Source organism: Drosophila bipectinata, chromosome 3R (assembly GCF_030179905.1).
Source record: "Drosophila bipectinata strain 14024-0381.07 chromosome 3R, DbipHiC1v2, whole genome shotgun sequence".
NCBI lineage: Eukaryota > Metazoa > Arthropoda > Insecta > Diptera > Drosophilidae > Drosophila > Drosophila bipectinata.
In genome coordinates this window covers 12,751,080-12,773,724 of record NC_091739.1, presented here as the reverse complement: position 1 = coordinate 12,773,724, position 22,645 = coordinate 12,751,080, and the positions used below count along the sequence as shown (strand labels likewise).

Sequence of the window (22,645 nt, the reverse complement as noted above, 5' to 3'; positions counted from 1 at the left end):
AATCCTGAATTGAATTTTTATCTATTGTATTGGCAATAAAGTCGTATTGTCACAGCATGTATAAAATTATTATTGTTTACTTTTATATTCCCCACATCGTTTTAACCCATCTAGCTTCATATAAGTGGAGTTTCCTTTTTTCAAGCAATATAAATGCAAGGATAGTTAGGGATAGTCAGTTTAGACATGTATTTTATATTTGAAACCTATAATCCAAAAAAACGTACAACCTTAGCATACATAATCAGCTTAAAAACTAATGGAATAACAATGCGGTTAACCGGTTTTGAATGCCACTTTAATGTGGCTTGCATATCTCTTAAATAAATTTAAATTACCTGATATAAATTGTCATGGGTTAACATGAAAAGGTTTCTTTTAAAGACATCGAAAGTGACCAAAATTATGTAGGGGATGTAGCTCAGATGGTAGAGCGCTCGCTTAGCATGTGAGAGGTACGGGGATCGATACCCCGCATCTCCAGGTGAAAATTTTTTCCTTTTTTATTTTTAGATAATTTATTTAATTAGAGGTTTGTTTTTTTTTAAATCCTACCCTCATCAGCAGAACGTTGATTTATTGACTTTTAATCGCTGCAGTTGGCCACCATTATTTTTCACAGTACGGCAGCTGACTCATCAAAATTTGTTTTGTCTCCGGCGCTTTCGGCATGCTTTTAATTTAATTTGAAAAGTTTTGCATGCCCATTTGGCGCGTTTAACCCCTTTTTGCCCGGCTAGGAGCCTCTCTGACAAAATAGACGAAAAAAAGTGGAAAGAAATATCATAAATAATGATGATAACTGTCTAAAGTTTTCAGGGCAGGCCATGGTACAAATAGCCACTCCCAGACGCCCACACCAAATGCAATTAACTGGACAGAGGGCTAAAAAAAAGGCCAAGAAGAAAAATATGACAATTAGGCCTAAACTAATTGAGGCTGGCAGGGCAAACAAAAAGGGATTAAAAGATTGCCAAAGAAAAAATTAAATGGAAGTCTTAGAGGAGTCAAAAGATACTATTTTCTGCTGATTTTTAAAATTTATAAAGACTTACTTTAAAGCTTTTTTTTCCTCAGTTCTACAAGTGTTTGTAACTTTTTTTAAAGATTCTTTTCCATTGTTGGCCAGCTCAAGTTTGTGGCTCGTTATAAATCACAAGACTGAATCCATTGAAGATTTATGAGCTGCTAAATATGCTGGCACAACAGCACCGGCAACGAGTCCTGGGCAGGACATTTTAGCCAAAAAACTTTGTCCACACATCAAACTTTAAAACGCAATTATCATATATGTATCTATGATAAATGGAAGCATATATCCGAATATCTACGCTATTGTGCTCCGTATCCTGGGTCTGTCTTCGACTGTGTTGTTTTTAACTTGCGCAGATAAACAAAACAAGGTCCTAAATAAACAAAACGAGAAAAAGAATGAGCAGAAAATGAGTAAAAACCTTCACCAGACAAAAATACAATTTGGTTTTAATTGAAAAATAGCAACAACAATACCTTACCCAAAATAGAAAAAACCAAAAATAAACTAGAGGATGAGCACGAGCTGTCTGGTTATGGCAGATGTAAGGGAAGGTGCAAATCATACATATTTTTCAGTTTTCTACGATAGCTATTACTCCAATTATTCCTTAATATTATTAAGGCTATCCTGTTCAGGTTACCCAAGTCCGACCGCACTTAAAATGCCATTAACAAAAAAGCGCAAACCATTTTTACACTTTTCGTGCCAAGAAGAGCAACAAAAACAAACTAGCCCAACAAAAACAACATCTACTAAAATAGCAACAAACAGAAAACAGAAATTCCTTCTTTATTTATTTTCTCAACAACTTTTTACCTTTTTTTCATCTTATTTTCAAGTGTTTCCACTTAGTTTTCCAAAGTTGTTGTTGGCGTTGCTGGCCAAATCCATTAGGAAAGGACAACGGGAAAGGAATAAAGCCAGTGCCCTGGGACCCCGGCAATCTTGATGGGGTTAGCTTTGTTTTTGTTGACTTAAGTCAACAAGGTCGAGGGTTAATGAAAGTTGGCCTGAAAGCATCGATGTGCCTACATCAGATTTGGTCAGAAGCTTAATGAAAAAAGGACGTGAAACTTTATAAAATATGTCACCATTTTTTAAATTGTTATAGTTTTTTGTAGTCTTTTGTTGGTTTCTAAAAATTGAGCATTTATTTTTAAATACTTGAGATAAGCTTTATCTATCGCTATCTAAAAATTTCTATTGAAATTTAGTTTTTTGGAAGCGCATTCTAACGGAGTTTCCGTGGTGTAGTGGTTATCACATCCGCCTAACACGCGGAAGGCCCCCGGTTCAATCCCGGGCGGAAACAGATGGCATCCTTTTTTGTTAAAATTTACTTTTTAGTTCTCTACTTAATCCTTAGTGAATCATAACAACAAGTAGCAATACATAGAAATATTTTATTTTAATAATTAATAGTTTAATCATTCAGAACTTTAAAAATAGTATATGTTAAAGGGGTTTATCTAATTATTCTTATATATTTATTTATAACTGCATCATGGCCTTGAATTTATCTCGTTGTTTTTGTTTTAGGGCCTCATGCTTTTTGCGTTCCACATTTTTGATAAGAAGCTCCTGAAATTTTCTACGCATTTCCAATGATAGTCCAGTATTACGCAAATCCAATTTCTCCAGAACTTTATTACAGGTAATGATCTTCATGAGATGTTTTCCAAAGTCCTACAATGATATAATTTTTATAAAATTTAGAACAACTAATATATAATTTTTTTAGTTTTTAATGTTTAATTTGGAAATGGAATTTGTAATCGGGAAAACCCATAATTTTATGGGGCTTTCCCCTTGGGAAAAATTTAAAAACGATATTTAAGCCATTTTTTAATGGGGAAATTTGCTTCTGAGTTTGCTGATTACGAAATGGTACGCTATTTTCTGATCGGATACAAATTGGCAGAGCAATGGTATAGCCAGCGGAAGGGACGGAAGTGGGAAAATAGGAAAACCCACAAGTTTATGGGAGCACCCCAGGGAAAAATTCGAAAAATTAAAAAACGACACTTATTAAGGCAATGCTTTGAATGGGGAAATTCTCTTCTGGGTTTGCTGATTGCGAAATGATACGTTATTCAATATTAAAAGTATTTCTTACCTCTCCCAAGGAATTATTGGATATGTCTATATCAAGCAATGTATTGTGCTGACAAATCAACATCATGAAAAGTTTTGTGATGGTCTCTGAGATGCCGCAGGTCCCCAGATCCAGCTCCTTAATGGGCATTAACTGGAGAGTGTGAAATATAGCAGCAGCACCGTCACTTTGGATTGGATTTAGTCGCAGGACCAGCCGCTGTAAAGGTACATGCCTCAAAGTGCGACTAAGGATATAGGCACCTTCTTCCGCTGCGGAAAAAAATGTTAACAAAGTCATCCAAGTAAACTTCTTGTTCACTCACTTATCTTATTATTAGTCAAATCCAACACAGTAAGAGTACTAAAGGATTCCCGGCCGCAGGTCTCTAAAAAGCTACGAATTCCTGCATCCCCCACTGCGCAGTGCAGCAAGGACATCTCCGTCAGGTGGTGACATCCCTTGTCCAGGCTGTGGGCCAGGAATCGCAACTGATACGGCATCAGTTTGGTGTTGTGCATACTGCGAAATAATGTGATTAAAAAAGAATTCCTCAGTCAGAAGCATCTCTTACCAGAACTGGCGCAACTCGTGGCACTGGCTGAGTCCTTTGGACAGGAGCAAAATGTCCCTGGCAGTCAGTTGGTTGCAGCCCATTTGGTAATTACAGCCGGCCGTCTTGGTACAGTAACTCAGTCGCAGTTGGCGTAAATCCGGCAGATTGCTGAGAAGGTAATCAAGCGGAATGTGATCTGCAGAAGGTATTTCGGGTTTTCAAAGGGAAAAGAGGTTAGTAGGAGAGTTGGGGGTCACATAATGTGTTGGGCTTTAAATAATATTCAACTCATGCATAATAAGATGGAGAAAGTGGAAGAGTAAAAAACTCAAGATAGAGTATCTGATGGTCGTTGGCCCTCCACTTACCATTCGCATCGGTCGTGGGCGGGGCGGGCTGAAGAAAACTTATATCCAACTGATTTATGTACGCCGCACAGATGTCCAGGGTGGCCTGAACGTTGCCCTCCTGCTCGTAGTCGCCCGTCGGCATGTTCTCAATAAACTCCTGCACATGTCGCTCCATGTAGATGTTGATCCAGGGCCGCTCCACACCCCGTGATTGCAGGGGCGCACTCTTCCAGCGCTGTTCATAGCATCGCTGCCAGAAGAAGTCCTCCCGGATGTGGGAGCTGAGCAGCTGCAGCGGCAGTTGGGTGTCCAGGTGGCTGAGCAGGTAGTTTCGGTCCTCGCGCCTTCCCAGATGCTTGTACCAAGGCAACTCTGCGGATGAGTAATTTTTGGATGAGAAGGGGTTTTCCAGAGTCTATGTTGGACATTTTAACAATAAACTGGGCAATAAAAATATTTTTATAAACTAAAATATGTATCTCATATTTAGTATTATTTATAGTCATGGAACTGTCTTAAAATTTTAAACAACCATTGGTCTCTCTTACCACTCCAGTTATCCACAATGGAATCCAGAACAAGATGTCTCAGACTTTTCACTTGATTTGTCTGGCCCTCCTGGACTTCGTTGGGGATCTGGCTGTTGTCTAATGATTTACCGCCGACTTTGGGCAACTTGACATCGGTGAGATTGAAATAGGCCATGAAGGTGTCGATGGAGACGGTGCTGGGGAACTCACAGTACGTGAAATCCATTTGAATATAGTTTCTCAGCTTTGCAGATAGTAATACGGGCAAAAAGATAAATAACGTTTATTAGTCCCGGCTTTTGGCTGCCAGGAAACGGTTGTCAAGAGACAGGACCCTTTGTTATTGGCACAGTGTTGCAAAGGGTGCCAGACAGGACTATGTTTTTTCAGAGTAAGCAATGAAAGGGAATTTTTAAAGATATTTTTTGCTACGATTATAAACTTTAGACTACTATTTAGTATAGACTAGCATAGAACTGTATAAGCTACCACCAATAAAGTGGTTCACAAAGTGCCTGAAAGCCAAGACTAAAGCTTTATCTTGTGGTTTCCTTGGTCCTTTCTTGCATTTGCATAACAAAGTCGTTTTTCGGCAACGAGATAAGGCCTCGAGTGGCAAGCCGATTATGACCCTAATTACACGACATTACAAGTCAGCGTTTATCCTCCATCCCTCCAGACAACTCTCCAGGGCACATCAAAAATATTGACTAGGCATCTTTCATTGTGGCCAATCAAGAAGGATATCTACCTGGGGATTAGGCCAGCTGACATGACTGGCTTGCGGCCCGGCCGAAAGTCAAAGCCAAAGCTTCTCGACTTTCTGGTGTAATTTTTACGGCTTTACCAGGACTCCCGGCTGTGTCTGCGAAAAGTATGCAAAGTATATTCACGCATAAAACGCGTTATTTATGTCTCGTTCGCGGCGACGCGTCGGCCAGGAATTAATAACCAACCCCTCGAAGGATTCTGTTGGCATGATGCGCATTATTATGGCCAAATTATACACCTTATAAAATTGTTGTGCCGTTTTTTTTCTTCTTCAGCTGAAACCAAATTTTTATGTAAAGCAATTTATTTTGAATTATTTTTATGGCACTTGAATACGGTTTTGCTTCTTGCTAGCATTGCACTTTTTTTAGGGGTAGCTGACTAGCAAAAAATTGGTTTGTCATGAGTTTCATCGATGGGATATGGGTAAGGTTTCTGAACTCCAAGTAATATTGGTCCATGTTCGATTATTGTACGAACTTGCTTTGATAAATTATGGAAAATCAAACAGCGTTTGGCTCAGAGGCCGAATAATTAAATTTATATTAAAGTAAAACTTAGAAAGTAAGGAGTTAAGAGCTAACGATATATAAGGTTTACATTGTAGTCTCCTCTATGCGAACTGAATTCTGATTCAGCTTGGAGTGCGGCATAGAGTAAATCAGTTTGATCCAAAAATTGGGATCGTTCCTCTTTAGGTAGGTGTTGAAAACCATGTAAGTACGCAGTTCACTGTCCAGGTCGTCAAAGTTCTTCACCTCCGGATACAGGACGACGATCAGACGCTTGCAGCGATCCTGTGAGGTGGCGTGTAAGGCTAGCCGGAATTCAAGACGGCCCCAGGTAGACTCCAGGAAGTTGTTCGTCATCAGGATAATGATGCGCCGCGAATCCTTTACCGAGTTCGTGATGCAGTCGGGAATGGATACTCCCAGTAGCCAGTCCCTCAAGTAGAAGCATAGTTTGAACCGGGGTCTGCTGGTCTCGAGTCTCTCCACAAACTCCGCCACCAGATCCTCGTCCTTGTGCGTAAAGCACAGGAACGCGTCGAATTTTTTTTTCAGGTCGATCTCCTGCCGGCCAGCAATACTTTGGCATATGTCGTTTTCATAGAACCAAATCAGGATCGGATGTCGGAGCCAAACCAAGAAATTTATGAAAATTATTACAATTATCAGCGATGTGGCGAGGGTTAAGTAATAGGGCAAGGCCGAAGGACATATGTCTGACTCCTCGACTGACACCATAGCCTTCTCGATTCCAAGGCATTGGACATCAGAGAAGTCCTCAATAGTTTTTGAAATATTCTTCATAAAAAACACAAAATCCAAATCGATGCATTCGCATGTCCATGGATTCCCAGAGAGGAACAATTTCAATTCAGCGCCGTGACCTTTCCGGTCCAACATATCTCGATCCATGATGGTCATTCCAGTGATACTATTATTTCGTAGATCCAAGTACGTAACATTATCTGAAATTTCTGGTATATTCAACAATCCTTGATCTCTGCAATCGACTATAAAGGAAGTCCAGACAGATGTGTTTAAACAACAGAAACAGGATGATGGGCAATCTTCCAGAGGAATATTGCATCGATACATAGCCAGATTATATTCCCCTGGGTCGTAATCTCTAAGGAAGGAGAGAAATTTTCTCGACTTGCAATCGCACTTCCAAGGGTTTTTCTTTAAATTAACAGATACTTTATTTTGAAGGAGGAAATCAACTACATCGTCGTCCAGAGACTCCAACCTATTCATGCTAATGTCGAGATCCACCAATGATTTCGGAAGTGCACCTATGGAGATTTTCCCAAGTTTCCTTGCGATATATGTAGACTTAATGGAGTTTTAATATTCTGTAATATAGTATAATTCTTTGGGGATATTGGATAAGGAATACCATAATAAAAATCTTTTCCATTACAGTCGATCTTAAAAATGTGCTTCACTTGGTCATAACAGCACTCACATTTAAACAGGCATGGTTCTCCCAAATGCTGAAAAATAATTTTTTCGAATTTATCGGGACTAATTTGCCGATCCAGGATATCCAGTAATTCGTTTGACATCCGTCTAGTATAGCCATCCTTGGAACTTATTTGCATTAAAAGCTGTTCCTCACTGAACAACATGTGTTGTTCGTTTGGTTGGTTTTTATTTTTAGTCACCATTATATGAGTTTCATTTACAGGAACAGCGACAACGATAAAGGTAGCCACTTTAGCTCCTTTCTCATTTCTGGATCGAGAATAAGTGACACCTTCAAAATATTTATGACCGGAAAGAGCTCTAAAAAATTATTTTAGTGGGGCATTGTCACATTCAAGGATCCACAGATTTCCGAATTGTTTGAAAACTTGAACATTTTTTAAATACTCTATTACTTTATTAGTCAAGGTAGATATTTTGTTGAAGCTCACGTCGAAATACTCCAAGTTTTTGGGAAGGCGGGTCATTTCTAAGCCTCTAAGAAAATTTTTTGATACGTCCAGTACGTTTAAATTAGAATAGCCTTTTAATGTGCTATACGGCAATTGTTGTAAGCTGTTGTTTTGAAAGTTTAAAGCTGTTTTTCTTATAAAAGCAATCGGAATTGGCAATTCAGGTATTTTTGAAAGTCCTTTTCCAGAGCAATCTATCCTCAGCTCCTTCAATTCATAAACTACACACGCACAATCGGCGGGACATGAAATGCCATTGACACCCAAAGCCAAGGAACAATACGATGCATCGTTTGGTTTACATATTACAGCAGTAATGTTATAAAATGCTACATGATTCCCAACTTCAATTACTTGAAGTTTCTTGTAATTTTTAAAGTATTCCAATCTCACAGTCTCTTTTATGTCCAAGATTAAATATTCCAAACTTGGTTGCAGGGAATAGGATTCTCTGAAATAAAATTTATGATTGACATGATTCATCCTCATTTCTTACAACTTACGTAAAAACATTCACATTTTTTAGGGAACATTTTGAGATTGATAAATTGGTTAAGCTCATCAAAGGAATAAATGTTTTTGGTGTAAGTTTAGAAATATTAAATCCAGAAATCGAAAGTTTTTTCAAATTCACTTGTCCGTTAAAAATATTCTCATCAAAGGAAAAACCAGCATCCCATTTATTAATTGTTGAAATAATATAAATCTCTTTTAAATTGTTTAAAATTCTTCTAAGGTATGTATTAAGATCATCACCACAATCACTTCTTTTTAAAGTTAATACTAAAGTTTCCGGCGTGTAAATTGGAAGAACACTATTTTCCACAGCATCTAAAGAGTTCGATAGTATTTGAAAAGTGTACACTCTTTGAATTCCTAGTTTTTCAAGGTAATAAGCTCCATTTTGATATCTTTGATCACTGCTTTCGACGCCTATCACCGTTAAACTTCTTAACTTGACGATTGTTTGGTTGGTAATTTGTGCAATATTTCCATCTAAGGAATGAGGATTCTTCCACGTTAGCAACAGATTTAGGTATTGCGAAGTTATATTGTATTCCTCTGTTTCTATATTCTCCAAGCTTGCAACCCGATTATAGCAGAACTTGAAGAGAATAATTAACAGAAATAAATTTAAGCGCATGATGTAGCTCCGGCAAAGTTCAGTTTCAAACTGTGGGACCCAGAAGTGAACAAACTTCCTCGTAAAATAAGTAATACATATTATTATTATCAAAAGCTCAGCATCTTATTGGGAACATTTGCACAAACATACATACATATGTTATTAGTCTCTAGAGTATCTTTACCAGATTTCAGTGAAAATCTACTAAAATTTTGATAAAAAAATAGATGGAAACAATATTATTTATTATTGTTGATTATAAATTGTGTATTATAATGTTTAGCACACAAAAACTCAGAAGTTATAGCGAAAGTTAACTCCGCCTCCGTAATCAGTCTTGCCACGAAAAGGTCCGCTGACATGATGTGTAGCATTTCCAGAAGCATTGAGGTTTGCATTGCCGCTCGGAGAGGTGTAAAGATTGGCAGTACCCTGGGCCTGAACGGTGGTCATGTCGAACTTGGGCACCCGGGTGACCCCCATTGTCGCCTGATGTCCAGCCGACGAGTGCAGATTCAGTCCTCCACCGAATTGATCATGAGAGCGATTGTGGCTATGAAATCCTGTGGCATTTAGCGAAGAATTCGGATTCTGGTGAAGATTAATCTGGGCGGCTGCCGTGGTCGTGCCGCCAAAGTGCTCAACATGACCATGTTGCAGCGACAATCCATGGCCATTGCTGTTGGTTAGCAAGTTACAGATTTAAAGACCCTCATTATTTAATTTATAGTTTCTATGTATTACCTATTAATGGCTCCATAAACTCCCTTCGTGACGGGTCCTCCAAGTCCTGGAGTGGATGCAAAGACTCCAGCTTTGGCATTGGTTATTTCATTGCCCACGGTTACTCCGCATCTAGCTGAAGCCTCTCCAGTCTTGGGGTTTCCTGAAGCCTGACAATCCATTCTTTTCACTTTTCTTAAATTTTGTCTTTATTCTTGGAGTGCACTTTTAAATTTGAATGTTCCATTGCCTAAGACTGTGGTTTTTATAGGTTGCGGCAAAATGTCACCGCTCTTATTTGGTACATTCCCCATTTATATTGTCTTGGTGTATCATCTCATTTAATCAGGCTATGATACATTTCTATATGCACACTTATGGTTTTCCCCTTTAGCAGTTTGCCTGCCGGGAGTCCCATGTTTATTTAATATTTATTTATCTTGGTTCTTGTGCCTAAATGTACATTTTTTTACGGTACTCCCCAAGAAAATATTTCATATAATCCATTATACATATTTCAATAATTTGTGAAAACAATCAGAGTGTATTAGTTAGATATTTATACTTGGCTTGTTTCTAAACATTTTTGAAAAAATATATTAAATTATTTTAATATAGCAACATGCTACTGATGCATAAATTTATTCTTTTATAATCATAAACCGATTTTAACATACACCTAGGAATATCAAGTGGTTTGGGCAAGCGAAAGTCATGTGGCGCCGTGGCTTAGTTGGTTAAAGCGCCTGTCTAGTAAACAGGAGATCGTGAGTTCGAATCTCGCCGGGGCCTTTGTGGAAATAAGCATTGCTTCTTTTTTTTAATATAATATGATTATTGATTATTAAATTAATATTTTTTTAACAAATGTTAAAAAACTTGTGTTTTCTATTTAATTTATGTAAATAAACTATACTTTTCTAGTAACAAATTTGAAAAAAAAACTTGTTTAGTGAACGTACATATGTGAGCATATAAATGAGAATATATGTATGTATATTTGTCAACAGAAAAATACTCAGTGTTATATTTATATATTTGAAAAAAAAGCCTCGATAAATGTCATAAATCAGTCGTCTTCTTTAAAATGCCTGTCAAAACTATTGAAACAAGTTTTTTCACTTCAATTTTTGTAAAAATGTTACAAGTTAAGGGGCATTTCAAATAAACATACAATCTTTAAAATGATATTTATTTTTAAATCATACGTATATCTTATCTAGTATTCGAATAGATCTTATGGGTGTTGCTATGGAAATTTCCGAATTTCCCACCCCTCTGCAAGTGGCGCCGTGGCTTAGTTGGTTAAAGCGCCTGTCTAGTAAACAGGAGATCGTGAGTTCGAATCTCGCCGGGGCCTTCGAGCACAAGATAGTGTGACGATTCTTTTTTTTAATTATTTCTTTTTTACCGCCCCACGTTCATTGCACCACATTGCAGCTGTCAGTCTTCGAAGGCTGCTACGTTTTGTGGGCTGAATAAAAGGATACTCTCGTTTTCCTTTTGTACGTCTGCCCCGATGACAGCTGACAAAAAGTTTGGCTTGCGTAAACAGTGGCATCGGATTCTCCGTTGCCATCCCACCCACAATATCCCCCGCATCCATATCCACCTGTTGTTGTCCTTGCAACGGCGTTGCATAACGGAAACAAACGGCGCTGGTCGGCGGAAATGTTCGACAGCATGTTGCGATGTGTTGTCGACAACCTCCTCCTGGCCACCACAGAGGCAAGGAGGAAAAATTTCCGGATTGGCGAGGGCTGCTCATATTTGCCTTGCAAATGGAACAGAACAGCTTTTCAATTGCGAGAAAAATGCCAGGAGGTGGCCCGTCGTCGACTGCCGACTGCCTGCAATTAGCCGTCAGCCAGCTTATTTGTTTCAATTTATTTACATGCACTCCCCAACAAGGGCTTATCTTTGTTTTTTATACCCAAACGCACTCAAGCCCAATGATAACTCCGGGCCTCACATAATTATGAAACAACAGTGCGACAAAAACAAACTTCTGACAATCCTTACAATACACACATCAGCCAGAGTTTAATAATTTTTATACATTTAATTTCCAATGTCCTTCCTCTGGGGTCTTCCCTTTCTGTGTTGCCCAGTCGGATACAGCAATCTCCTTTTCTAATTTCCTACAGAGAATTAATATTTGTGTGTCTGCCAGGGACTGGCTGCTGGTTGGACTTCACTTATCGGCGGAGGATATGATAGTTTGGTGAAATAGCTTTGCCAAGGAACTACCATTTGATCATCTCGAAGTTTGGCAGTCCCGACAAATATCTATCCCGGCAATATTTGCCCAGGCTGGCTCATTGCCCGCCCCCGACATGTGTTCACAGATATATCATTTGCAATGCCCAGTCTCACCCACCCTGGATGCTGATCCGGATTCCGGACCTCATCGTCACCCGGGATTTTTAGCAATTGTCAGCAATTTTCTCCATGGACATGGCACAAAAACTATCACACAAAACCACTAAGCAAATGTCCTTCTGCCTCGTCCAGCAGCCAGCAGTGTGCTGTGTATTTTTCTGATTATACCGGACAGACTGGCATTGCGGACGAAGTCGCACATTGTGGGCGTGTACATGGCATAGGCATTAACATAATTTATGTGGTTCCGCCGGATTTGGCTTTGTCGTAAAAAAGGACACTCGGCCATTGTCCATTGTCCGTTTGGAGCTTCGATAACAAAGGCGAGGTCCGGTCGAGGATTGCGGTTTTTATTGTTTTGATGGCAACAAAGTTTATGGAAAGTTTCTCTGTCCGTTGCTCTCTAATTTGGTTTCTAGTTTTTCTGTTGACTTTGCATATTTTTTTAATTAAATGAAAGTCGTCGTACAGAAATCAAACGGTTACGGGTTAATCTATGTGGCCATTACTCAAATTCTGATACTAACCAAGTGGGTGGTAGATCGGGAGGCATATGAAGTTTATGGGTGGTGGCTATGGCCATAAAAACGTGCGAAATTTTCACAGGCGCGTGAATTTTCACAGCCCTTGCTCTCGCTTCTTGCTGTTGTTTTTGTTTTCCCAGACACGGATGGGCGCCTTTCGCTTACACCTTCACCCCACTTTCACCTTTCACTGATTGTTGTCACCTGTTTTTTGCACACTTTATTCGCAAGCCTCCGCGAGGATATGCTGGGTATGTTGTTTTATAGCGAAATCATTATTAAATTCTGTCGGCTCAGTATTTTCTTGGTCGTTCTTTCTCATCACTGGGTACGGAAAGGTCGCGTTTTTGACTAAAGTCAAGTACCCTTATATTTTGGTACACCTGGCACGCAAAACTCATAACTCAAAACGTTTTTCTTACCCCCACAAAAACATGTAATGTGGCAAAATAAAATCAGGCAGCCAAAGTCGAAATTTTAAGTTTTTCTTTTTTTTTAATAATGAAAAATTGCTGGCACGTGCCGTTACGTTACAAAGAATTCTAAAAGTTTAAAAATGATTAGCATGATTTTTATATAAAATGCTGATACAGATATATTTAAAATTAAAATAAAAAAAATATTAACCATTTGGAGATGCGGGGTATCGATCCCCGTACCTCTCACATGCTAAGCGAGCGCTCTACCATCTGAGCTACATCCCCGATGAGGGCGCCGCTGAATTTTTTTTGCCAATTTCAGACCGTGGCGGCTCAATGCCTAAGGTAATCTAATCAAATAACTAATCTTAACTAATTTCCAAACTCATATATATTTGTGTTTGAATGGCACTCATATGGGTTTAATTTTTAGCATTTGTTGTGCTTAAGAAAATATTAGACTCTTGGCAACCTTGAAAGGCATTTAATATTAATATATCTTCATGGTTTGTTGGCTTGCACGAAGTTACAGCACTCGAATGTTCATTACAAGGCCCATTAGGCACCCGTCTTAAATCGACTCTCTGGTTCGGATGAAAGAATGGAAAATAGTTCACCCACAGACTCCACCCGATGCAGTTGGAAAAATGTCAGTGCTCCAGTTAGTATTTCTGCTCATCCTGGCAGGCAGCCGGGGAGCCTTGGAAGCCCCAATGGACCCCGATATAGATGAGAACCCAGGACCGGAGCCCGTCGATGGCCGCTCGTTCTTTTTTTTGGGAACGTTATTTCGCCGTTGGCGTAATCGGTGGATGGCATACCACAATCCAGATCCGATATTTGCAGGACCTGCCTACCCAGTTTCCGGCTATTATAATTGCCCCGTATACGGCTGCAATCCAGCGGCCATCGGTCCGCAACCTGGTTACTATGCCACTCCCGGAGGATTCTACACAACGCCCCTGAATCAACAGCAGGCCCAGGGCAACAGTAATGTCTACATTTATCAAAATGATCAGAACTCGGCCACAGGATCAAATCCGCTAGGCTACGGGTATTTTGGCGGGGGATCACCGCCGTTAGGTCCACCACCTCCAGCAGTACTACCACCTTCACCAACGGGCGTGGCATCCGCCAGTGCCGGCAGTTATGGATTGGGTCCGGCAGGACAACGGCCAGGACCTTTACCAATACCATTGCCACTGGGGTAACTGGAATAAACGGAATAATTGGAAGCCGGAGGAAACGCTGCCCTAAGTAAACAGCGTAGACAAAGTAAAAGAAAACAATACCATTTTAATTGTAAAAGTGTAAAACAAAAAAAAAAGAACTTTCTTAAAACAAAACATTTCGAATTTTTCCAAAAATATGTGCATTTTTTGTGTTTCAAAAACTAGGAAGAGTTTTTAAAAGTTAAAATTAAAAAGTTAAAAATAAAAGTTTTGCAATCCAATAAATTTTTTCTTCGTATTTTGGGTAAAAGATTCACAAACCTTCTCGTATTTAATGTCAAACTCTATCAACTACGTTAAGCAATTAAAATCATTTTGTTTACACTACCAACTAAATTCTGTAAGTGGTGAAGCTCTCTTAAAAATCCTCAAAAAAGGGTTATATCCATCCAGAGACTCACATGTCCATATATCCATTATCGCCAAACGAAAAACTCCAGAAGCAATCTGCATAAACAAACTCATCATCATACCCATACTCGTGCCTTCCTTGAGGTCCTGGACGATGGAAGGATGCTCCGGCATTTGTTTTGATTCCATCATAAACCATAAGATAGCAGCCAACAAGGATGGCTGATGAAGTGGTTGGTTGCAAGTTGCCGCCCAAGGAGCAGGAGAGAGATTCAATTGTTTGGCAAATAAATGCCCGACAGCATAATGGATGGCCATCCAGCATTGGCTTGGCCAGCAGTAGGAGTCGGTTGCTCTTGTTATTATTTTTATATAACTTGTGAAAATAATAATAGAGCTGTGCCCATGACCGGGAAGGGAGGGGCGTGCCAGAAACAAACAAATATGCTTTCTGCCCAGCGAACGACAGTTGAATAAACAGAAGTGTGAAAGTGCTGAGATAGTAAAGGGATCTGACCAAGTAGCTTCGGACAGGGATCGCAGTTTACCCAGATTCCCAATGTTTAGGCGTTGGATGTTGGCCTTCCCCATGCAATTTTCCTAGGGCCGATTTGTGTTTACTCAAAGAACTGGTGGGGGAGTTTCAACTCCCAGGTGTTTTTGTTTTCTTTCCAGCAACTTTCACTGACCGGAAACGGAAATTAAATGCATAAGTTTGTTGCAAAGGAACCCGCATCGCTCACTTCTTATCAAGTTTCCAGTCAGCACACTCAAGGCTAAAGCATATATGTATCTGGGCAAAAAAAAAACAAGTTTTGTTGGTCATCACAAAATGAATTGGACAAAATCATAGCAAAGAGGGAAAGGACTTGTAACAACTAGAGCCTTTGGCACCACAATGTCCGTCGGGGATGTAGCTCAGATGGTAGAGCGCTCGCTTAGCATGTGAGAGGTACGGGGATCGATACCCCGCATCTCCAATTCGATACAACTTTTTTAATATTTTTTTAATAGTAACGTTCTGTTTTTAATTTTGAAATTACGCTTATTTTTAGTAGTTTGACTATGTTTCCTTTTTTCAAAAATAATTTGATTCCAGTAGTTCCTAAAACTAATATCGTTTTGATAGCAACTAAAATAATACAAATTCATAGTTTTTTTTAAATGATGTATATTTTTACATAACATTTTAAATTTACATCTTACATTTTAAATAAAATATTAAAATTACTCTGTATAAATAAAAAAAACATTGAAAAAATAAAATAAAAGAAAAAAAGTGAGCTGGGCTCAACCGGGATTTGAACCCGGGACCTCTCGCACCCAAAGCGAGAATCATACCCCTAGACCATTGAGCCGCATGCCTGCCGCATCACCATAAGCGTATTTAACTTTCTGCAAACAGGTAAATTTTATATATTCTCTGTTCTTTTAAAAAATAATTCCGTGGTAACAAATATGAAGTAAATTTTAAAATAAAAAAAAAATAAACGAAAGCTATCTAGCTTAAATTAAAAAAAAAAAAAGTATCGATTGGAGATGCGGGGTATCGATCCCCGTACCTCTCACATGCTAAGCGAGCGCTCTACCATCTGAGCTACATCCCCTTGTGTTTGTACCTCAGCCAAAGTACCAACAGACAAGACACACAATTTTTTACATGAATTTTAATGTTATATTCCAATGTCAACAACTTAAAAATAATCTCATAAACATTTTCAAATAATACTTGATGGAATTCAACAGCTTATTAGCTTAGCCGTTGTAGCCGCCATAGGGACTGCCAAAGCCGCCGCCAAAACCGCCTCCATAGGGGTTGGGGTAAGCTCCTGGGAAGCCACCACCAAAGCCACCACCATACGGATATCCGCCACCGTATGCCGGCACTGGAACTGGGTACGGCTGTGGTTGTGGGCGATTACCGCCTAGGAGTCCGGCCAAGGGTCCCAGCAAACCGCCACCACCTCCAAAAAGGCCACCTCCCCGGCCACCGCCAAATAGATTTTCCAAACCAAAGATGCGATTTTCGACTGGGCCACCAGCGGGCTGAGCACCTTCAGTTGCTGGTGCTGGTCTCTGTTGGGGATACTGATACTGGGCCATCGAACAGGCACAGAGGGACAGGATCACCACATACTGAAATTTGTGAAATGATTTTGTGAAAATCCTTTTCTTTAAATATAATCTTCAATAATCGCTCACCTTAAAGCAAAACTTGGCCATGTTGCTAATTCGTCTGGAACTTGACTAACTTGCTAAGCCAATCGCGGTTTCAGTTTATATACCCAATGTTCTATATACATAAACCAACGCCCACATGGTCCCGGAACACATCGATGCTCTATGACTGGAGACCGGAGACCTTCAACCCCACTGAACTTAACCGAATTCAATGTTTTTCTCACGATTTGCTATAATTCTGCGTTAGTTGCTGCGACTAAATTTTGCCACAATAAAAATTGATTGACTTGGTAACCGGTTGTAAAGCTGGTTTTTTTGCCAGTTCTTTGAACTCTTCGCGAAAAGGAAGTTCAGGAAGTGCTGGAGGTTGCTATAAATACGGCTGCTTTAGACTTGGACATGCTTAGAACCATTTCATATCATGGCGACTTCCACTGTAAGTGATATATCTTTTACACACAAAATCAATTATACCTATTGCCTCTTCAGATAACGATTCTTCTGATGGCTTTCCTGGGACTGGGACAGTCCCACGGATTCGGGGGAAAGTTCGGCGGGGGTTACGCTCCAGTTTACAACAACTTTGTACCTTATCCAGTTGCCCAGCCGATTCCGGTGGCCCAACCAGTGCCAGTACCCGTTGCCATTCCCCAGCCCGTTCCCGTTCCAGTGCCCCAGCCAGTGGTGATTCCCATCAAAACTGGCTGGAAGGGTGGATTTGGGGGATTGGGTGGCGGATTCGGTGGATACCAGAGTTATGCATCTTCATTCAGCTCGGCCAGTGCCTCGGCCTTTGGGGGTGGTTTCGGAGGCGGCATCTGGAAGAGACGCTGATTGTTATTGCTTAAGTTTTTAAAAATAAACTCTTATATTTATCTATGTTGACACAACCTGAAATGTTGATTTATTTTTGTCCCCTGAGACAGATGGTTTGCTTACATTATTTATTTTTACCCAACTAACTCTAAAATACCCAACTGCGAAATACAACCCGCTGGCACAAAACTGAAAAAATGCTACCATCGTTCATGCGGCTCAATGGTCTAGGGGTATGATTCTCGCTTTGGGTGCGAGAGGTCCCGGGTTCAAATCCCGGTTGAGCCCGGCATGAAACTTTTTGTTTTCAAAATATTTATTATTTTACTTTTATATCTTTAATTACTTCTTTATAAATTTTTTTAAATTTTCATTTATATTATATTTATTAAAAGTGTTTACTTAAATAACTCATTTACTAATTAAAAACATTTTTTATTTAAATCCCTTAGTTTAAAATCTAGGTTTTTGCGTTTTTATTATTAAAAAATTAAATAAAATTAAGCATTGAAGTAAAAAAAAGGACCGTAAATTTATAAATAAAATACAATTCAAAAAATTATAAGATCTGTTTCCGCCCGGGTTCGAACCGGGGACCTTGTGCGTGTGAAGCACACGTGATAACCACTACACTACGGAAACTTGATAGCTAACATGTGTCAATCGACCGCTATAGGGTTCCTCATGCAGCGCCATCTATGTTTGGTTTTATTTTCTATGTAAGAAAATTGTAAAATAAAAGTAAAATACATTTTTACTACGATAATCTTTTTAATACAACAATTATTGATTAAAAAGTTTTCAAAAACAAAAAAGGAAACAAAATTTATTCCTTAAAAAGGGACTGTCCCTTTAGCATACTTTGAACTTTGAAATACTTTGAAATAAAACACATTTAGTTTATAGTTTTTAAATATTTACGATTTTATTATGTTTTTAAAAATGTAAATGTAAATGGTCAAATGAATTAAAACTAAATAACAATAACATTGGATTCTAATGGCAAACAAATGATATTAACTTATTATAGCCTATTTTCCCCAAGGTTCGGCTCCATAGCCACCACCTCCGCTGCTGTAATGGCTCTCTTCGTGGTGGTACTCGTGGTGTTCATAGCCACTGCTTTTTCCATAGCCACCACCAAAACCTCCGCCATATCCACCGCCGAATCCAGGTCCTCCATAGCCGGGGGCGTAACCAGGACCGCCATATCCACCGCCGCCGCCAGCATGAGCGCTACCCAGTTTGGCGCCTATCCCTGCCCCCACTAATCCGGCTCCGAGCAAGGCAGGTGCCGCCAAAGTTGCTCCTGCCAATCCTGCGCCTGCTGCTCCAAGCTTGGTTCCAATGGCGGTTCCGAGTCCCAATCCAGCAGCGCCACCAATTAGTCCAGACTTTAAACCAAGATGTTTGGGGGTCCGAACTTTAAGGCCAATAAAGCCGGCGTGCGGCCCCTTAAATCCAAGTAATTTTATTTTGGCGGCGGAGGCATCTTTCAGTTGAAGAAGGAAGAATAGTCCCAGGAAAAGGATTAGAGAATGTCGCTGAAATGATGATGATTACGAGATTACAACTCTGCATTGCATTAGGGATTTTTAAGTTCTTGCACTTTCCATTTATTTTAAATGGTCAGATTAGGTTCACTTTTATTTTTCACAATTATAAACAATGTTTTAATGTTTTTTTTTATGTTTTTCAATTAAAATAATTCATTATCCATCACTTACAATGATTTGCATGTTTTTTATGTCTTCTTAATGCGACGTTAATTGATTAAATCTGTTTTTGGAACGGACAAAGGTATTTTATTTTTGAAAATTATTATATCTTGTAAAATCTTCAAGTTCAAATGTGTGGGCTGATGACGAAGCTGGTCTTTTGGCTTGAACTTGGACCACGACGCGTGTTCAATTGAAGCGGCAGCTTGGCCGGAGACGCGTTTTTATCTCGTTGACGCGTTTTCTGAGCGATTCGGACTGCCCTTATGCAATCAGGCGCTTAAAAAGTCTTGTTTGTCTTCGTTTTCGGTGAACTTCAGGTTGTGGTTTATATTTGCCTTATGCACATGGTTTGCCCCTGAAAATTTCAGGTTTTTTGAGAGCAAAAAATCGAAAAAGTGGGCTTGAGAAAAGAAATGGAAAAAAAATGAATGAACAGTAAGGCATGGGATTTAAATGGCAAACTGATGACTTACTGTGCCAATTTAAAAGATTCTTTAGTTTATAGATAGATAATATATATTAACTATTCCCTGTCCAACTAAAACTCCAAAGAACTATAATTTGTAATTTAAAAATTGTAATACATAAATTCATGAAATAAAAAAAACACACACTTGGGTGAATCATTTTGGGTATTTACGTTTTATTGACCTCCAGCGTATTAAAAGCCAAATAAAGAAATCAAACAAAATACGGACACCGACAGAAATTTCTAGCAGTTGCCCCAAACAAATAGAAAACGTTTTGGCCCTCACACCGAATCATCGGCCAAATGGATAGCCCCCATAGCCGGAGGATCCAAAGTTGTTGTAGTTGCTAAACTGATTATACTGCTGCCGGTAGCCACCATATCCTCCACCGTATCCTCCAAAGCCTCCGTATCCTGGATAGCCAAATCCTTGATATCCACCAGCACTGCTGCTGGCCGCTGCACTAGCTGAGGCATAGCTTCCTCCGTATCCGCCATATCCACCGTATCCGCCGTAAGGAGAGAATCCATAGCCAAATCCTGATCCTGGCCACTGGGGGGCACTCAGTATTCCGGCACTTAGGCAGCACATCAGGAAACAAATTGTGAAATACTAAAAAATAATCCGAATTTGCAATTTAGTCAGAGGAGCTAACAGAATGTTTAATAAACTCCCACCTTCATGGCTGCCGAACAACTCAATGGCGTTTGATTAAAGTCTGCCATTCTTATAGTCATGGAAGACGGAAGTATATTTTGGAAGTAATTACAATAATGAGATTTTGCATAATTACAGAACAAATTCGAGACTATAATCATTAGTACAGAGCTACTTGGAGTTTAGATAATACAACATTGGGTATTGTGAATATCTATTGGTCGTTGAACCTTAGTGCAGTCATGAGAGCTTAAGTACTATTAGATCCATTGTTTTAAAATAAAAATTGACAAAGTCTAAAATATGTATATCTTCTACAGAAAATTTGATTTCATACATCTTAACTTCAGACTCTTAAGTAAGCAAATGAAATCACAATGAAATTCGCTCATCCCTGTCATTTTCATTCGTCAAAGTTTCATTAATATTCTACAAATGTATCAAAGTTTTACACTTCTCACAGAACACTTGACTATTTATCAATCTATAATATCTTTGTTTTTCAACATTACCCACGATGTCATCGGTACCAACTACAATTTCCTGACTAGCATATATGTGGGTTGGTCTATCTATGGTATCTCCACTGACGTCAGACAAATTATCATCCTAAGGTGAATAAACTGTGAACCGAAAGTGAAGGCGTAACAATTGACCAGAATCAACAAGACATAATATAGGACATTAGATTCGTACTTAGTCATAAAGTTGGATCTGCCGGAACACCAACAGCAGCAACAAGTGCTAATGAGCTCGACAAATGCGGGTCGTCCCACCCGACCTGCTTCGGTGCACGTTCTTCGCCAAAGTTTGTCGCCTAAGTCTTTTGTTTGGTGGGGGGGTTTAGTTGTTTGCATCGATGGGAAATACTCTGAAGTAAGAACGGCTTTGTTGATGGTAGTTTTAAACTGGGTTAACTTTATAATCTGATACTGTAACTTTACACCATGAACAAATATTTACGAAAAGGTACAAGGGTAATCTTCATAGTTCCGGCCTTTCTTGGTGATCTTGAAAATCAACCGAGTGATTGTAGTTAGCGATCGCTTCAGTGATTATTTTTATTGGGTTTTCCACAAGCTACCACGATCGACCGGCAACTAAAGGTAACCCTCGAAAAAATGATAATTTAGTTTTTGGGCAGCTCCGAAAAAATTAAGGCATTCTGAGGCCCAGTGAAGCAGAGATAATACATAAGTATGTATATTGTCTCTGATGGGGATTCCGAGATTTCGTCACAAACTGGTTTCGCTTTCGCTGTCTGTTTGTTCTGCAATTTGCGTAGAATCACTTGGCAATGCGGAGCGCGTACTTAAAGCTTCTTAGCCAGATTGGCTTGGCGGTATAAAAGCCACGGGCGCTCGACAATTGCAATTTAGTTTTCTACAAGAAGCGTTCAATACCGGAATGGCAGTGATTCGTGCGAGTTGTGTAAGTTTAAAGACGATATTTTCGCTGTGGATGCACTTGCTCATTGGACTTGTTTTCTTCAGTTGTTGGCTGTTCTGATGGCTGTTGCCCTAGGTCAAGGTCAGGCGGCGCCGGTAAAGGCCGAGGGCCGTACCTTTGGCCTCCTCGGCGGAGGATTAGGTGGCAGTGTGGGCCTGAGTGCTGGAATTGGAGTAGGTGGTGGCCTGTACAGTGGATTTGGCGGAGGTGGCTACCCTGGCGGATATGCCAGTGGCTATCCCGGAGGATATGGTGGATACTCTGGCTATCCAGGCTATGGCGGTGGTGGCTTTGGAGGTGGCTACTATCCCGGAGGCGGTTACTCCGGCTTTGGACATCGTCCCCACCACGGAGGCTTCTATCCTGGTGGAGGATCCTACTACAACCAGGGTGGTTCCTACGGAGGCCACTATAGCCAATCGCAGTACGCCAATGGATATTACAACGGTGGCTATGGAGGCAATGGTTTCTTTGGAAAGTAGAATCTCTACCTCGCCCCACCTGTGATCCACCTGGTTAGTTAAGTTAAGTGCTTGTGATCCGCACTTTGTAGATTGTAAAATAAACGAAATAAAAAAAAATAAAAACGATTCCAAAACCAGAAACAATACCCTCAATTTATGATCACCTAAATCCGGTTTCTGAAGGGGGAACATTGTCCTTGGCTCTTCTCTCACTGTGGCTTTAATGAAGCAGACGCGACGTGCATAAATTTAATGACCATAGATCCGAGATTTATGTGTGGGCATGACTAATCCATTGCCTGGAGAAGGCTGGGAATTCCTAGCTTTAATCTTACTGGGTGGTCAA

At 39.8% G+C, this 22,645-nt stretch overlaps 9 protein-coding genes and 10 non-coding genes across 19 annotated transcripts; 9 read left to right on the top strand and 10 right to left on the bottom strand.

Moving 5' to 3' along the window:
- The first annotated feature begins 410 nt into the window (after positions 1-410).
- On the top strand, positions 411-483 carry TRNAA-AGC (transfer RNA alanine (anticodon AGC)). Its single transcript has one exon. It is a non-coding gene; the product is annotated as a tRNA-Ala (tRNA).
- A 1,792-nt stretch (positions 484-2,275) lies between these two features.
- On the top strand, positions 2,276-2,348 carry TRNAV-AAC (transfer RNA valine (anticodon AAC)). Its single transcript has one exon. It is a non-coding gene; the product is annotated as a tRNA-Val (tRNA).
- Positions 2,349-2,527: 179 nt separating this feature from the next.
- Positions 2,528-4,851, bottom strand: LOC108129461 (dynein regulatory complex subunit 5). The gene is made up of 6 exons (XM_017247439.3): positions 4,586-4,851; positions 4,056-4,409; positions 3,706-3,883; positions 3,457-3,653; positions 3,153-3,403; positions 2,528-2,722 (listed from the first exon to the last, which is right to left on the bottom strand). The coding sequence occupies exons 1-6, from the start codon at positions 4,791-4,793 to the stop codon at positions 2,528-2,530; spliced, it is 1,383 nt and encodes a 460-aa protein (XP_017102928.2). The 5' UTR covers positions 4,794-4,851.
- Positions 4,852-5,827: 976 nt separating this feature from the next.
- On the bottom strand, positions 5,828-7,412 carry LOC108129230 (protein toll). The gene is given in 2 exon segments (XM_043211616.2): positions 5,828-7,154; positions 7,157-7,412. Coding segments are annotated over 2 exon segments (1,476 nt in total). The 3' UTR covers positions 5,828-5,934.
- Positions 7,413-9,204: 1,792 nt separating this feature from the next.
- On the bottom strand, positions 9,205-9,848 carry AttD (Attacin-D). The gene is made up of 2 exons (XM_017247419.2): positions 9,655-9,848; positions 9,205-9,589 (listed from the first exon to the last, which is right to left on the bottom strand). The coding sequence occupies exons 1-2, from the start codon at positions 9,813-9,815 to the stop codon at positions 9,205-9,207; spliced, it is 546 nt and encodes a 181-aa protein (XP_017102908.2). The 5' UTR covers positions 9,816-9,848.
- A 503-nt stretch (positions 9,849-10,351) lies between these two features.
- Positions 10,352-10,425, top strand: TRNAT-AGU (transfer RNA threonine (anticodon AGU)). The gene has a single exon. It is a non-coding gene; the product is annotated as a tRNA-Thr (tRNA).
- Positions 10,426-10,919: 494 nt separating this feature from the next.
- Positions 10,920-10,993, top strand: TRNAT-AGU (transfer RNA threonine (anticodon AGU)). Its single transcript has one exon. It is a non-coding gene; the product is annotated as a tRNA-Thr (tRNA).
- Positions 10,994-13,170: 2,177 nt separating this feature from the next.
- TRNAA-AGC (transfer RNA alanine (anticodon AGC)) lies at positions 13,171-13,243 on the bottom strand. Its single transcript has one exon. It is a non-coding gene; the product is annotated as a tRNA-Ala (tRNA).
- Positions 13,244-13,605: 362 nt separating this feature from the next.
- On the top strand, positions 13,606-14,169 carry LOC108129232 (uncharacterized). The gene has a single exon (XM_017247187.3). It carries the CDS (start codon positions 13,606-13,608, stop codon positions 14,167-14,169), a length of 564 nt encoding a protein of 187 aa, XP_017102676.2.
- Positions 14,170-15,448: 1,279 nt separating this feature from the next.
- TRNAA-AGC (transfer RNA alanine (anticodon AGC)) lies at positions 15,449-15,521 on the top strand. The gene has a single exon. It is a non-coding gene; the product is annotated as a tRNA-Ala (tRNA).
- Positions 15,522-15,827: 306 nt separating this feature from the next.
- TRNAP-UGG (transfer RNA proline (anticodon UGG)) lies at positions 15,828-15,899 on the bottom strand. The gene has a single exon. It is a non-coding gene; the product is annotated as a tRNA-Pro (tRNA).
- A 176-nt stretch (positions 15,900-16,075) lies between these two features.
- Positions 16,076-16,148, bottom strand: TRNAA-AGC (transfer RNA alanine (anticodon AGC)). The gene has a single exon. It is a non-coding gene; the product is annotated as a tRNA-Ala (tRNA).
- A 148-nt stretch (positions 16,149-16,296) lies between these two features.
- Positions 16,297-16,764, bottom strand: LOC108129233 (keratin, type I cytoskeletal 15). The gene is made up of 2 exons (XM_017247188.2): positions 16,744-16,764; positions 16,297-16,677 (listed from the first exon to the last, which is right to left on the bottom strand). Exons 1-2 carry the CDS (start codon positions 16,762-16,764, stop codon positions 16,297-16,299), a joined length of 402 nt encoding a protein of 133 aa, XP_017102677.2.
- Positions 16,765-17,143: 379 nt separating this feature from the next.
- Positions 17,144-17,556, top strand: LOC108129234 (uncharacterized). Its single transcript, XM_017247189.2, has 2 exons — positions 17,144-17,158; positions 17,212-17,556. Exons 1-2 carry the CDS (start codon positions 17,144-17,146, stop codon positions 17,554-17,556), a joined length of 360 nt encoding a protein of 119 aa, XP_017102678.2.
- Positions 17,557-17,754: 198 nt separating this feature from the next.
- TRNAP-UGG (transfer RNA proline (anticodon UGG)) lies at positions 17,755-17,826 on the top strand. The gene has a single exon. It is a non-coding gene; the product is annotated as a tRNA-Pro (tRNA).
- A 281-nt stretch (positions 17,827-18,107) lies between these two features.
- Positions 18,108-18,180, bottom strand: TRNAV-CAC (transfer RNA valine (anticodon CAC)). Its single transcript has one exon. It is a non-coding gene; the product is annotated as a tRNA-Val (tRNA).
- Positions 18,181-18,518: 338 nt separating this feature from the next.
- LOC108129426 (uncharacterized) lies at positions 18,519-19,546 on the bottom strand. The gene is made up of 2 exons (XM_017247407.3): positions 19,266-19,546; positions 18,519-19,082 (listed from the first exon to the last, which is right to left on the bottom strand). Exons 1-2 carry the CDS (start codon positions 19,275-19,277, stop codon positions 18,570-18,572), a joined length of 525 nt encoding a protein of 174 aa, XP_017102896.2. The 5' UTR covers positions 19,278-19,546; the 3' UTR covers positions 18,519-18,569.
- A 350-nt stretch (positions 19,547-19,896) lies between these two features.
- Positions 19,897-20,337, bottom strand: LOC108129458 (keratin-associated protein 19-2). The gene has a single exon (XM_017247436.3). The coding sequence runs from the start codon at positions 20,318-20,320 to the stop codon at positions 20,021-20,023; it is 300 nt and encodes a 99-aa protein (XP_017102925.3). The 5' UTR covers positions 20,321-20,337; the 3' UTR covers positions 19,897-20,020.
- A 1,376-nt stretch (positions 20,338-21,713) lies between these two features.
- Positions 21,714-22,437, top strand: Edg91 (Ecdysone-dependent gene 91). The gene is made up of 2 exons (XM_017247427.3): positions 21,714-21,817; positions 21,880-22,437. Exons 1-2 carry the CDS (start codon positions 21,794-21,796, stop codon positions 22,315-22,317), a joined length of 462 nt encoding a protein of 153 aa, XP_017102916.2. The 5' UTR covers positions 21,714-21,793; the 3' UTR covers positions 22,318-22,437.
- The last annotated feature ends 208 nt before the right edge of the window (positions 22,438-22,645 follow it).